This window comes from Anguilla rostrata, chromosome 4 (genome assembly GCF_018555375.3).
Source record: "Anguilla rostrata isolate EN2019 chromosome 4, ASM1855537v3, whole genome shotgun sequence".
Classification (NCBI taxonomy): domain Eukaryota; kingdom Metazoa; phylum Chordata; class Actinopteri; order Anguilliformes; family Anguillidae; genus Anguilla; species Anguilla rostrata.
Window position 1 is genome coordinate 48,033,715 of NC_057936.1, and position 15,095 is coordinate 48,048,809.

General features: G+C 38.0%; 2 protein-coding genes across 3 annotated transcripts in view; one reads left to right on the forward strand and one right to left on the reverse strand.

Moving 5' to 3' along the window:
• The first annotated feature begins 575 nt into the window (after nt 1–575).
• hacd1 (3-hydroxyacyl-CoA dehydratase 1) lies at nt 576–12,346 on the forward strand. Of its 2 annotated transcripts, none has more exons than XM_064332875.1 (7): nt 576–806; nt 3,869–3,986; nt 4,865–4,883; nt 5,031–5,119; nt 6,028–6,143; nt 9,348–9,526; nt 10,117–12,346. In XM_064332875.1, the coding sequence occupies exons 1-7, from the start codon at nt 688–690 to the stop codon at nt 10,197–10,199; spliced, it is 723 nt and encodes a 240-aa protein (XP_064188945.1). In that variant the 5' UTR covers nt 576–687; the 3' UTR covers nt 10,200–12,346. The 2 variants fall into 2 exon arrangements, with proteins under 2 accessions (XP_064188945.1, XP_064188943.1); XM_064332873.1 differs by having other exon boundaries at nt 579–806; nt 6,022–6,143.
• A 913-nt stretch (nt 12,347–13,259) lies between these two features.
• colec12 (collectin sub-family member 12) overlaps nt 13,260–15,095 on the reverse strand; it is a 51,250-nt gene continuing 49,414 nt past the window's right edge. Inside the window, exons 9-10 of the mRNA XM_064332861.1 lie at nt 14,600–14,745; nt 13,260–14,315 (exon numbers count right to left, since the gene is read on the reverse strand). Of these exons, the coding sequence (XP_064188931.1) occupies nt 14,296–14,315; nt 14,600–14,745 (166 nt within the window). The 3' untranslated portion in view covers nt 13,260–14,295. The remainder of the gene's footprint in view (nt 14,316–14,599; nt 14,746–15,095) is intronic.

The window sequence follows — 15,095 nt, forward strand, 5'->3', positions numbered from 1 at the left end:
TAATTGGGATCGCACACGACATGCCACGAACACTCTTGCTTGTGTATTGCTTGTATTAGCAAGTATTAATTTGCTTTCATTTATTCATGAAAAAAAAAAAAAAAAAAACATCTAGGCTACAAATTGTGCTGGCATTTGTTCTGATAAATTGCATTGTTCGCATACAGTGGAATACGTCTGAGGACCCCTGAAATATTCATTATTTTAATCAATGATTCCAAAATTAACATACCAATGAACTGTGAAAACAATGTTCTTAACTGAACATACTAATACTGATGTAACAATCACTAGTGGTAATTGTAAGCAGCGGAGTTCTAAGAACACTGACTTATAACAACAACAACAACAACAACAACAACAAATAATAATAATAATAATAATAATAATAATAATAATAATAATAAATAAATAAATAAATAAATAAAAACATATTATTAAAATGCTTAAATTAGCCTGCTGGGCAAATACAGTCTGAGCATTTTATATAAATCCTTTCGCTTCCCCTTACAAATATAAATCTAGGGTCTCTCGCGTGCTCTCTGGACAAGTCAGACACTTGTCGGAGCAATAGTCCCGCGAGAGGGGAGTTGTTGGTTCATGGATGGATGACCCTGCTGCTCCCAGTTTCAGCTGTCAGCTGCGCTCGCGCTCCGTTTCTGACTTTCCCACTCTGTCCCCGGTACCATGGCGTCCAGCGAGGAGGACGGCTCGGTTGAGGAAAAGGAAAACAACAACAAGAAGAGATCAAAAAGTGCCTTTGTTACTGCATGGCTTACATTTTATAACATTGCCATGACGGCCGGGTATGTGAATTATTATTACTATAGCTAATTATTTATGAGTTGCCACTCCCTTCAGTGTATGCACCATTGAACTGTAGCTACATGCAAGCGTGTGTTGCCGTTTATAGGACCAAATGACTGACTGTGCAACTGCTTGTTCTGTTGAGCAGTTTGTGCTCGGTTTGTTTGACAGAGATTTGTAAATAAAACAATGATTATACGGCATGTGTGCGGTAGTTGAACACGTGTGTATACGATTTTATTTCGATTCTGGTGCGATTCTCGATTGATATGAGAGGCGTTATAGCTGTTGTCTGTACGGCCCCTGAAGCAAGTTCAGCCTTTCCAAATACGGTCGATTATACTGTGTCAGCGTCATACCCACAACCTCAACAGTTGCAGTGATAAGTATAGACGGCACTCTGACACTGGAGCTGCGGTTTGGGAAAGCGAAATGCTCAATTGGCAGATTTTAATAACTTTTGGAGTTTGCCCACTTTATATTAGCCAATAAATGCGTGACTGTTTTTACATATTGTCGTAAAGATGTTTTCTAAAAGTCCGAAAGGGTGCGTTTGTCATCTTCACGATGAAGCAGCAGTATAAAGTGTCTTGGAATCTGTTTCATAATGCCATTGATTGACCAGACTAGGTCAGACAACATTTTTACGAATATGTAGCATATTTAGCAAACCAAAAGAAAGGGGAACCAACCATGAGCTGTGCTGGTATTACAAATTATGTTGCGGATTACGTCGTTGCGTTCTTGTTTTCTCATGGGTTGCAGGGTTAATTGCTGCAATGTGTGTAGGCCATTTCATTGATATATCTGTAAATTAAATAACGGGGGCATTGCTATGTAACATCAACGTTGCTTTACTGGTGATGCCTTGCTTTATTCCTTATTAATTTGTATTTGATTAAATGCAGATTTCTATTTCAGATTGCTATTTCTAGGTACCTTGGGACTGCCTGAAACAGTCTAACTGGGATACATAAAATGTGTATACCCACACACCAATCAAATGAATTAGCTACTACTGCGAAACTGGCCCTCTCTCCTAGTTGGCCTTCTGGATGTTTTGATAACGCTGGATTTCAAAATGTGATGGACAAACCATAGCCTACCGGTGAACTATGTGTGGACTACACATTAGTTAAACGTTTATGTGCATAACATATTATATTCGGTGGTACTGTGTATATTACCCCTGCACATGTGATTACATACACAAGAATAATTTAGCACGATTCTCATTCTCATTTAGGAACTCATTTTGAAATTATAGAATCTGGGTTTTTTCAGTAACCTTTGTAGCCAGCCTACAATCCAAAAACTGGTTTCTTAAATGACTGCAAACTTATGTATCAGCTCTCCCAACATTAATTATTATATTCAAGTTCTTTTTAAGATTGCAGGTGCTGCATTTAATGAGGGGCGAAAATTGTAATTCTGTAAAATCTGATGATTTTGGTGTGCGGCCAAATGTTTCAATTTGGCTGACATACATTCCAGATCGCAGGAGTCCCCTGCAGTCTTAATGCAATTTAAACCAATGTGATTTCATTAAATTGACCATACTTGCCATGCCCTGTTCAAGAGGGAATCACTTTCACTTCTATGACTCCTGTATGAATGATTCTTTCTTTACAACTGGGAAAGTTTTTTTATTTTTCCCCCCCTTCTGCCCATTCTGACACATTGCCAACTACAGTATGTAAATTAGTTGTAGTAGTGTTAGCATGCATATTAACATGAAATTACCATTAGACATATTATTGACTTTATTCAGTTGTTGAATTATTTTTCAAATTCTCTCATCCACTGACTGAGTACTCAATGGTTACATACCTGTATTGAGTACTCAATGGTTACATACATGTAACTGCATAAATAGCTATGTAGCTGCAAAATTCATGTTCTTTTACTTGGTGGTTCTCAGCTGGGGGACAGGGCCAAAAAGGGGTCTCAGGGAGCTGCCAGGAGGGCCTTGAGCTGACAGGAAGTTGTTGGAAGCTTCAGTCACAAAACATCAAGACTTGAGTAATTATTCAGCTAAATAAGTGCCAAGAAAGCAATTAATAGTATACAATAGCCGTTTTATTTTCTGTAGATGTCACACTCTCATAGGTTTTCTGTGAATGGGATAAGGGAAATAAAGAAGGATTTTTGCATTGTAAATATTTGAGGATTACTACAACAGAAATACAAAAAAAATCACTTTTGTACCTTCAAGGGATTAAATGAAATAAGCTTGACTGCACTGGAGTGTGTACAGATGGAATGGCTATGATGACAGGCAGACAGGTTACCATGTCTCCTGTGGGTGGTGGCAACCCGGGGAGGGGGGGGGGGGGGGTGTATTAATATTCAATTTCAGGTTGTATAAATTTAATGTCACAGTGCCATATGTTTATTGTGACCAACAATTTAAAAGTTTACTGCTGCTTTTCACCAGAACATGGATGGTGCATATTATGTTGTACTTTTATAGTAAGTTTACTTTTCCTGACCATACTACACATCTGATTGCTGTATTGTACTCAATACATTGTATTGTAGGTATTGAATGAAATAAACTGTGGAACACTGTGTTAATGCATGCTTTTGTTTACATTTTCTCAGTTACACGAGTGTTGTAACGATGGATTTATTACCAGCCTGTCGAGAGCCATATGTAAGCGATTACCATGTCCATAGAACGTGTGGATATCCCGTCCAAATTTCAACAAGGGGATCCTTTTCCATTTATAATAATAAACCAGAGGGACTGCTAGAATTTTGCTTGGGTTTATTTTATTGGGGGAACAAATGTACCCCAGCATGCTCACATGTAGTTCTTCCCTCATACTATTTTGATGTCTCTGAGTTTCAGTGGAGGATACAAAAGAACTACAGGAGTAGAGCTGACAATTAATTTTCATGAGAAATACAGGAAAAGTTGTGGAACTCTCAGAGAATTATTATGGTTTGGCAGAAAATTCCATCACAGAGAATATTTTAGTTTTGTGAGATATCTGTTAACAGTCTTAACTTCAACTAGTGCATATTTCTGAAATGCAACTTTTTTTTTTTTCCACAGGTGGCTGGTGTTGGCAATAGCGATGCTTCGGTTTTACTTACAGAGAGGGACACACATAGGTCTGTACAGAAGTATATCAAGGACACTGAAGTTTTTCCAGACAGTTGCATTAGTTGAGGTAAGACTTCCTTTTTAAACATGATCAGTTATTTACAGCTTGAATCTCAATGAAATACATTTTTTTGTTTGTCTTTGTTGAGGACAATGCAATTTAACATTGTTAACAGTTAAATACAAGGAAAAAATGCTGCATCTGAAATGTATAGCCAAGTCTAATGTACAACCACTGTTTGGCTTTTTGCCAAATATATAATAGGCAATTATTCATCAGCCAAAGTTTTCACTATAATAAAAATAAAACCAATGAATATATCATATCCCAGAGGAAGTGGAATTTTTATTCTGATTTTAGCACAGTTACTTATGGGTTGTACCTCAGATGGAAAGCCATTATGCACTGATTGGCATTTGGTGCAAGGTTTTTCTAGAGCTTTATCTGATTTTGCTGTCTGAAAGCTTTTACTGTGCAGGGATACGGTCTGCTGCAGGAGGGTCTATTCCGCACTGAAATTAGTGTGCAATGGGGGTTGGTACAAGGCTTGATTCAGATTAAGGCCATATATAAATGGCATCGCTAGATTGCTCTTCAGCCAGAGGACGAGCTCCATACTGGCATCATACAGTATGGCATGCTGTACTTCTGTACAGTTACTTTGCTGAATAATAGCCACCGTTCAGTTCTGAACAAGCGTTTGGAGGTGTTCTCTGTCTTTCTACTGCTAATGATCCTGCCTCAAGAGGGACTCTTTCTTCAGCCTCTTGAATAAGCTAATGTGATAAGCTGCATTAGTTGAGTAGTGTAAATGTTTCCAATAAAAGCGGGCATAATCAATTTAGATGTGATACATGCAAACGGTGTAATATTTAAACGGTAAGTGCTTTGAAGAACTTCTTAAATGCTTCATTTGATTTGTTACTTTGATGTCTCATTTTCAGGTTATCCACTGTGCAGTTGGTATGTATTTCAAATTTATCTGTTTGTCTTTTAATCAAAGTTTTATTTTTTTGTGTTGCATCCATGTAATGTCTAAAATGATTTTCATAATAATTAGTCTGTACTCTAATAAAATAATGCTTAAAATAGTTTATATTCTTCTTTAAGGAATGGTGCGCACCTCTGTGATCGTGACTGGGGTCCAAGTGTGTTCAAGAATATTCATGGTTTGGTTTGTTACTAACAGCATTAAGCAGGTGACTTTCATATTTTAAACATCTCAATTATTGTCACAGGAAAAACTTATGTAATCCCAGTATAAACAAAATAGACAATGCCTCCTTCTGTGTAGCATTTACATGATATAAACAATAACTGGAATATTTGGTTACACATTTGGATATTTATAGCAACAATTTGTAACAATAGTCACAATCATTAATACATATTCCTAATAATTATCAATAATTATCATTGATATTAGATGTCTTCAGGTATTATATGTTTTTATGGTGAATTGTGTCTGCTATGACTGTTGCTGTTAGTTGTAGTATGTGTCAGTGGGTGTTTACAAATGATTATGAACATCATTGCGCAGTCCGTTGGAGGTCTTAGTATGGTATAGCGAAGTCTTCACCAGTCCACTTGCATTTTCTGATAATAATTTAAGTGTCATTAAGAAAAATTACTTCAGCTCCGATTTGTTTACTTCTAAATGCAAGTTGTGGAAAAGTTGTGTCTGTTAACTGTTAACTGTCCAGCTCTTCCTGAATATGTTTGGTGTAAATTTTACATCCCCCTCGTTAAGATGACACTGTTCTACAACACATATATACTTTCTGACAGAGTAAGGGGTATTCGTTGGGAAAGATTGATATTGTACAGTATATTCAAGTAAAAATTTAAAGACATAAATAGTCAGCAGTTGTAAATTCTGACTACAGCAGCTCAACAAGCTGTTTCTTTTCACATCACTGACGTGATTAATATGTGAAATGTGAAATAATAAGACTGGTAAAGAAGAGAACAGTGCCTTTTAGAGTAACATACAGTACATACAGGCAGTCTGTCCTGTGTATCATCATGCAGGTTTGCAGTGTGCCTTATGCCTTTTTTATTTCTTGTATTTTTTCTTTTCCTTGTTGACTTTTATTGGAAGATCCAGAATGAAGAAAGCGTTGTCCTTTTCCTGGTCGTGTGGACGGTGACAGAGATAACCAGATATTCCTTCTATACATTCAATCTCCTCAAGCACCTGCCATATTTCATCAAATGGGCCAGGTGGAGATTGGTGTGGGGTATTTGGGGTGCTGGTTGAATAAATGGCATGGTGTTTAGCTTGCATGCCCTGTTTGTAACAAATGGGGATTGCAGTTATGAAATGGCTTGTCATCGACTGTGCTTTACACGCAGGAAAACGTTTAATACAATTTCACCACAGGAACTAGTCTGCATGGGTTGTATGCATTTTTAGTTTCAGACATTTTTCTTTTACTTTAATGGGCAAACTGTGGGTAGTGAACAAAAAAGGAAACACTAATGTAAAGTCTGTAAATATGGCCTGCATGGCCCATATGTCACCTTCTGGAATTTTGTAGAAATATGAAAGTACTCTTTTTGTATGAGTCAGTCAACTCATACTGCGCTGTTGGAAGTGGTCAACTCATGCACTGTGGATGCACTTGTGATCATGAAAGACAGACTTCCTTCTCTGCTGGAAGGAAATGTTTTAACATGGAGTGAAGATGATTACTGAATACCATTAAGTAATTACTGGCATCAACATTGCCAGCTAAGAATATGAGTGCATCCTTGAGCCATGCCAGGAAAAGCAGTCGCATAGCCTTGCGGAACCACCAGGACCCCTCTCTCTTGGAACACTGTTGTGTTTCCATTTAGTTTTTGTTCACTACCTGTAACTCTTGTGTGCTGGCCCAAGCAACAATTACGCTTGATTTTTACTGAAGCAGTATAAGTGGAGAGCTTCTCAAGCTGGTGCTTGACTGGTCCAATCTGAATCTCAGATTTTTAATAGAGGAGACTGTAAGTGGGCCCACTTATATTTGGGCCATATTGGACAATCAGCAATTCCCGTGTTTGGTGCCTTTCAGCCTTGTTCAATCCCATCTGATAAGATCTCTGGAGAGAACAGAGATTGACACTAATGCGAGATACAGCGTTCAGAATGGGTCTGCGTAATGTGTCTGCTTGGAGTTCTGTTCAGGAAGCTGTGCTGCTCTACTCGGGTGTGCTTTGACTGGTCTTGTCTCTGTGCTTTTGCTTATTCAGCAGGCTGCTGTTTTACCACACTATTTAAGCTGTGCCTCTCACTTTGAACTGGACCCCATAAAGTCTTAAAGACAGCCCCCCTAAAGAAACACATGGGGGTCTTTCTGTAATACCATTTACCATTAGTCTGACTCTTGATTCATGCAAAGGCGATTTATAGGCTTTACACAGCATTTATATATTTGCTCTGCAGATTCCCTTCATTCTCAACAAAATAGATAGTTCACATTTTTCAAACTGTCCATTTATACAGCTGGATATTTACTGAAAAGGCTCAGACTAAGTAACTTGCTCAGGGCAGCAAGTCCAGTGCTGCAACCTGGGAATTAGTCTTGCAGCTCTGTTTGGGTTAGGAGCCTGGTGCCATGCTGTGGCCTCTGACCCACAAGCCTGGAAGCAGTACCTTGTAAGTCCCTGTTTCCTGTATAGTCTTTGCATTACATTGACTTTATGATGTTGGTGGACATTGCCACCAGGTGTATGAATGGACTGTATGGAATATGTTGTACCACTTAAGCAAGCTATTATGAATGTGCAGTCATAGCTGGTGTACAGAGTAATGCTGATGTGCGCTCCACTCCCTGAAATCTAACCATTAGACAATGAAAGACCTGCACCCCAAGTGTATTTGTTATGCTTGTTACCTTTAGCAATAGCAACTGCCCCTTAAAGCAATTGGCAGCGGCACAAGATTCAGCAGTGACTCATTTCGAGGGCTAGAATCCTGAAATTGACACAGAGAGAACATGCCAGTTGCGACATGGTTTGGAGCACAGAGGCCCAGCGTCAAACATTAGATGAACACAGCTGAAATACAGCTTTCGGTTTTGCCGCGGTGTTTACCTTGAGAATAATCCTGTGTGCTCGCGGTGTCGCAGTGTCAATATGACTGACATGACAGCTACAGATATGAGTTGGTGTGCGGCGTTCCGCTCTTCGGCAGTTGTCCGCGATGCCCCCCCGGTCTTAAGTCTGAGGGGTTCCTTTAAGCAGGGAAGAAAGGGCCGGCCTCGGGAGGGTTTCATGTTCAGCTGCTCTCGTTTTAAAGACCATCTGTTTTGGGCATGGAATGTTCTCCCAACATTTCTCTCACATCCGCCGAGACGATTCTCCCGCCGCCCCCTCCGCGTTCTTCAGCAAATGCTCGATTCTTACGGCCCCGCGTCACTAAATATAGAGTAATGCCTTCTAGATTAACCGAGAAAATGGCCTCGTTTGATCCATTGAGGTTTTCAGATTACGCACGAAGTAAAAAACAAATAAATAAATAAAAAACTGGAGGGACAGAGTGGGGGTGAGTTTGAATCGGATGAAGAGATTTATATGATTAAAAGTATGCTCATATCCAAAGGTATTTATGCAGATGATGCATATGACCCTTTATTTTCCTTACACTTTGTAATTTTTCTAGCAAAAATAAACAGGACATGAGGATAGACAAATAAAGGTATATTCACAACCTTATGTGGAGTCTAGTTCTAGGAGCAGGTTCTTTGCTTGCTGTTTTCTGTTATTTTGTATGTGCTGTCTCTTTTTGGAAAATCATTTTTAGACAAGCACCGTAATGAAAGGTCTCAAACCTTTTCAACATGGACATAATGCTTCTGTCATAATATTAGCTAATGTCAGCTTATGATAATGAATAGCAGCAACTTGCACAGGAACACTAACATGCATCTTGAATAACAGATACAGTGACAGTTTAACTGAGATGATTCATTTTCATCTTCTTGATTGGTGGATTCTCTTCAGGGGGACAGTGGCCTCCTAATGTTGTGTGTGGCAATTCAAGATGAAAGTTTCAGTGGTCTCTGATAGTTATTAGGCCCTAAATTTAAATCCAGAAATGTGTACATTTTGTGCATTGTTATGACCCCAAACTGCTACAGCAAGATACATTTTCTGGTTTTCATTTAAGGCTGTGCAACTGTGTGAGCATGTGTGAGAATGTTTGTATGCGTGCATGTGTGTGTGTGTGTGTACATGCATTCATCCATGTGTGTGTGTGAGCGCACATGCGTGCAGGTGTGCATGCATCCATGTGTGTGTGCGTGCTTGCGTGCCTCTGTGTGTGTGCGTGTGTGAGTATGTGTGCGCGCGTTCACGCGTGCCTGTGTGTGTGAGTTGGAGTGGGATGAGAGTGGTGATGTGAGGGAATTTGGGCTGGGTTGATCTTTATCCCTTTTCTCTTGTCAGGTACAACATGTTTATTGTCATGTACCCCCTTGGAGTGGCTGGTGAACTCATGACCATTTACACGGCGCTACCGTACGTTCGCAGGTCCGGAATGTTCTCAATGAGGCTCCCCAACAAATATAACGTCTCTTTTGACTACTACATTTTCCTCATCATTGTCATGCTCTCTTACATCCCACGTAAGTTTTTATCCTTTTCTGTCTCTGTTATGCCATGGATTATATAGTTATGTTACTATATGCCTTAAGTAGTATTAGTTGCATACTGACACATGCACACACATACACCCACACAAATGTGTAGGTAGTCTGTGAGGTACTCTTTTGTGAAATGCTGTACTTGACATCATGCTGAAAGTTTATGAAAATGATCTTTGAAGGACAGACAGAGGTCAGCGACACTGCTGGGTGGTAATTGTTTTCAGCTCTCAGATATTTATCGTTTTGATAAGTGGCTTTGAGTGCTATTATCCCTCCTCAGCTGCCCCAAACCTAACCAGGGGGCAAGAGTGATGTTGTATGGGGTTAGAATTAGCAATGCTGTATTTGTTTTCATCTGAAGCCAAAACTAACCATCTGTGGTAAACCAAGATTATGTTTTTCACCCAACCTCTGGGTGACCTGTATGTTGAAATTTGAACTTCAGAATTTACTGGAAGAATGTCCTTTTTGGAATATCAGCTTCAAGTCGAGTTGTTTAGGTTGGAAGTGCCCCTTGTAAACGATGGGTTCAGACTCCTCAAAAGTTGTTTTCTTTATTCCACCTCTAGTGTTTCCACAGTTATATTTCCATATGCTTCGTCAAAGGAGAAAGGTGCTTCACGGGGAAGTGATAGTTGAGAAGGACGAGTAGAACGACCACATAGCCTGCCTGTCTGGCTTTCCCTCAAACGGAAAGACTGTGCAGCCAACCACCCACCCGCCCACCTGCCCAGCCTTCGCCAAGCATACTCTCTCACAGAGATATACAGGTACTCTCACAGACCAGGAATTAAGAGCTACGTGTGAAACACTTTGGGGTCTTTTACTGCTGCAGAACACCCAGGGTGCTCGAAATGGTCAGACTTAATGCCCACATACTGTTTATTGGTATAAGAAAGAAATAAATAATTGTAACATTACATCTTGCTGTACTTTATTTTTTAACAGGAAATGTTACGTGCTTGTGGCGCATTAAGCTTTTGTATTCACAATGTTACAAGAATTTTAAAAAAATGTAAAAGTTGTTGTATTAAAGTCTAACAGCATTCTATACAGACCACCCATTGTGCACAGACTATTTTGCATTTACGATCAAACAAAATTTAAAATATTCAAACTGCACGTATACTGATAAAAATGTTTCATTGGATAAACTTAAAATTTTACTTAAATTTGTTACACCTATATTTTCTAGGTTTTCTCAATTGAAAATATTTAGGCTCATTCAAATGGATCTAAAAATTTTCAATTGAGTGAACTTGAGTAAAAAATGTCAGTGTTACAAACTGAAGTAAAAAAATGTGGTTTCTTCAATATCATTTTTTTTCAGTGTATCATATCCAGTAATGCCAAACTTCAGTAAAATGTTAGTTATATGTACTGTACCTGCGTTTTGCAAATGTAATGTTAAGCAGTCAGTTTCATGAGTTTAGAACATGCAATATATAATCTAGGGAAAAAAACAAAAAAAAAATTAGATAGCCATCTGTAAATTACACCATTTTATTGTGCAATAGTTGAAATTAGATCTACATCAGTAACGATTGTATGCCAGTGATACATTGACAAGAAATGCTTAAGTACAGGTAGATTCTGACATTTACTACATAAATGATGCAGCTTTTGGTTTCTATTTTTTCCCCTTTCTGGTGTTCTTCTTTTTGAACTTCTCTTATTTAAAATGTTTACTGAACACTGTCAAACAAACTTAAAAAAAACAGCTCTTCTGGCACCTGTAGAAACAAGTATGATCTTTTAAAATCCATCTTCAACACACTAACTACTGGCATACAGGCTTTTCTGTTTGTGACATGTGTATGGCATCATTCACCTTGATGTTACTATTTTTATTTTCAATGTATCTGTAATTACACAATGGATAACACACAAAGCAATTTACCTGCTATCAGAAACTCGGTACAACATTTCATAACATTGAATGATATGACACAATGAGTATCTTATCAGAAATTGTAATGAAACTTTCTTTGCGGACAAAAATGCAAGCTAACCGAAAGAGTCAATCTGGTCTGATTTAAGAAGAAGTAGGTTTCATGAATGCTTTCCAATTAAATCCCAGTGCTTCCTTTAAAAAGGCTTACAGTTAAAGTGGCATAGTTTTGACATTCATTAGAAAATTACACACCTTTTCATATTCAGGTCTTTCTATCTGCAGCTTATCTCAAAAATGCTAATAGTAGTGCAATTAGAAGTAGCAGCAGATGCAGATTATTATTTTATAACCAGGCGGAGGTCTTTATTAATTCTATCCAAGTCACAATAATTATAATGTATGTAAATGCACAAAACTGAATTCTGACAAACTGAAAAATTCAGTGCTATTCAGCCACACAAATATGTAGTTTCTTTTTGTATACGTCTTTCTGAATCCTTGGATTAATTTGGTAACTGAGTGGGATACATCAGTGTCAAATGAGAAAAAAAATACTTTATTGAAAACTGTCCTTTGTATTTGCATATTATGTCACAGCCATTTCAGCCCAGAATCTGATACTGTAACATACAACCTTTTGTTTGTTCCCTCTACTCTAGAAAAGGTGCTACTGTGAAATAATTTCAGTCTTCTCTGTAGCTGAATAACAGAACGACATGTGGATGAGAGATTGTTTAATGGCATGTAAAATGAGAGGTGAAAAACTGTGAAGACGTTCATTTCAAATGTTAATTTTAGGCACTCACACTGTTTCATGATCCTACCATGCATTAAGTGAATCAAATAGTGTGATTTGAATTGGGGCTGGGGAATGAAGAATGAATAAAAATCAGATACAAAACAAAGTGCTTTTATTGGGTCCATTTCATACTGGCTAAATAAACTGAATGAAAGGAAACGTGTCTTTTGATGGGGTTGCTTTCACAAGTTGAGTGATGTGGATTAAAAATATCCAAATAACTATAAATTTATTTCCAGCTATGACAACCTATGGACTCGTTACTGCAGTAGATGTACAGTAGGACAGGTCATGACTTGCATAGTATCGCACTGTATCAGGATCTTAAAATTGGTGGAAAAAAGTGAATTTGTGAATGTGAAAAGAAATCTGTTTTTCACTACCCGTCAGTAAATGGGTCAATGTCAATGCAATCAGATGTTTGGCTTAGCTGTGCTACAAAAAGTAAACATCTAAAGACTGTGTCCGTGATGGCAGGACATAGCTCCTCCAGTTTCAGCTTCTGCGGCACAGAATTCAATGTCGGCTGTCAAATGCATTTGAAGCTTATATATCGCTGAGACTGAACAGATTGGCTGAGTTAGATAAAGTGACGTGCACTGTAGAAATGAAGGGTGTTTGGTGTGTAACAGTATAACCAAATTCATTTGTATGTCTATTGTGCCTGACAGAGAGTTTTTACCACCAGTATCAGGGTGCAGGGACATATTTCCCCTGTTAGCATATATGAGAAATATATTTTAAGCTGTGAAAACATGGTACATGTTGTGTTAAAATATACATATATTAAGGGCTACTTTTACGAATGATATTATCTGCTTCTGTTAAGTACAGAAGTCACAAAATAGCATGGGAATGTAGGCAGTAGTTGATAAATAAACTTTTTTGTTTAAGATTTTAAGTTGTCTTTTTATTCTGGTGAACCAATCATACTTGTTTTGGTACAGTATTGTAACATTTGGCCTGGTGAGCATAGTAAAGGTACTTATTTTACTTAAAAAAACAAGCAAAGTCTCATCTTCCATAACTTGTGTTTATTTTGTATGGCACTGCATAATGGGGGAGTGTGAAAGCACAATCATTTTGCCATTGTTCAAAAGATTTGACAGGACAGGAAGCTAATTGCCCAAAGTATCTAAAACAGGAAATTAGCATTTCCCTGAGAGAAATAGCCATCAAATGTCTGATTTGGACTTGTAGGTAAGAGGTCAACTGTGTTTCTCTGTACAGTTTGCAAAAAAATTATCTCATGAAAATAATACAGGTTCCACGATAATACACATTTTTAGAAAATCTTTTACATATAAAAATATTGTAAAAAAAAATGTAAACTTACACAATTTTCTTTAAACCAAACCAAATGTCTTTTCAGGATAGTTTTATGTATATATTTGTATTTATTTGAATTCACGTGTATAATATAGCTATATATAGCCAGACAATTCTTGAGGTTTAACAAAGGCCTTCCTCAAGACGTAACATAACAGCGCTGTATTGCTTGACTGAAAATCTGAGAAACAGCAATATTACAACAACTAAAGGCACACATCATAGTCCTTTGTCTTTTCATTTTGGCACTGGAAAAGTCTGAATTTCTATTACCGGAATGATCTGCAATGTCAAAACACATTCTGAAAATGAGTTAAAAAGTGAATTATGATCATAAGTGGGATGTAATTTTAATACTACATAAAAAAGACATAACAATTTTAAATGATTCAGTTGATTTGATTTTTAACTATATAACAATTAAAAAAATCTTGATTGTCTTGATTGTCATGGTGCTTGTATAGGCTGAAGTGAGTTGCTGGGTAGAGCACTTCTGTTCGGGAATGGAGTGAATTTTATCAGCGGTAACACTCCATGTTGTAGACAAAACCGCAATCACAAAGTGTGTTGTTTCTCTTCCATCTGACTCCATAAGAGCGTCTCTTTTTTTGGCATGAAAAAGCTAAGGTGCCAGTTCAAGGGCTATGAAACATCTGGCCAGACTCTGAAGCCTTTTCAGAAGCCTTCAGTCCCGCTGCACGTCCCTTTCTTTCCCCCTGGCGGGTGCTATAATTCTGGCTGTTTTGCTTGAGGAACACAAACAAATGCGAAAGGTTAGTCTTAAAGTATCACTACAATGGAGCTCTGGAAATATTTGCACTGTTAAGACATTAATCATAAAGGGCAGTATTGTTGGTCATTTCTAGTTATACAATGGCTCAGCCAATATTTCTAATAGAAAAATTGTCTGTAAGTATAAAGACAGGTTTCAATTTTAGGTATCATAGAGAAATAATTTATTTACCAACAGATATTGTGTTTTTCTCATACCCAACTATGAAGACATTAAAAATAAGTGGATGACACTCACAGCTCTCCATGTCACGCTCGCAGATGATGCCATTGAGATCATCGCAGAAGAAGTCATTCCACAGGCCCTGGTGGATCAGGCCAGCACAGTCCTCCCCCTGCTGGTGTCCATGGGTCCAGTTGTCAGGCTGACCTGGCTTCCACTTCCTATAACCACACACCAGGGGGCGCTCATCACTCATGTTGAACTTGAGCAAATTCTTACAAAAAGCACACACAATACATTAATGGACCCACTGAACTGTATATTGTTCACACATATTAATGTGCATCATTGGTGATCATTGTTGTTATATTCAATGATTATTTTGGTCCAGTATATTTTTCACACAAGGAATACAATGGCGTAAAAAAAAAAAATGTGTGCAGCCAGTTAATTAACACAACCTAGATCAACAAAACTCGGCTGGCACACAACCATCCAAAAAACTGCACTCGGCCCCCCTATCATATGCTGAAGAAGAGTGTGAAAAAATCCCTCTTTTATACTCAGCACT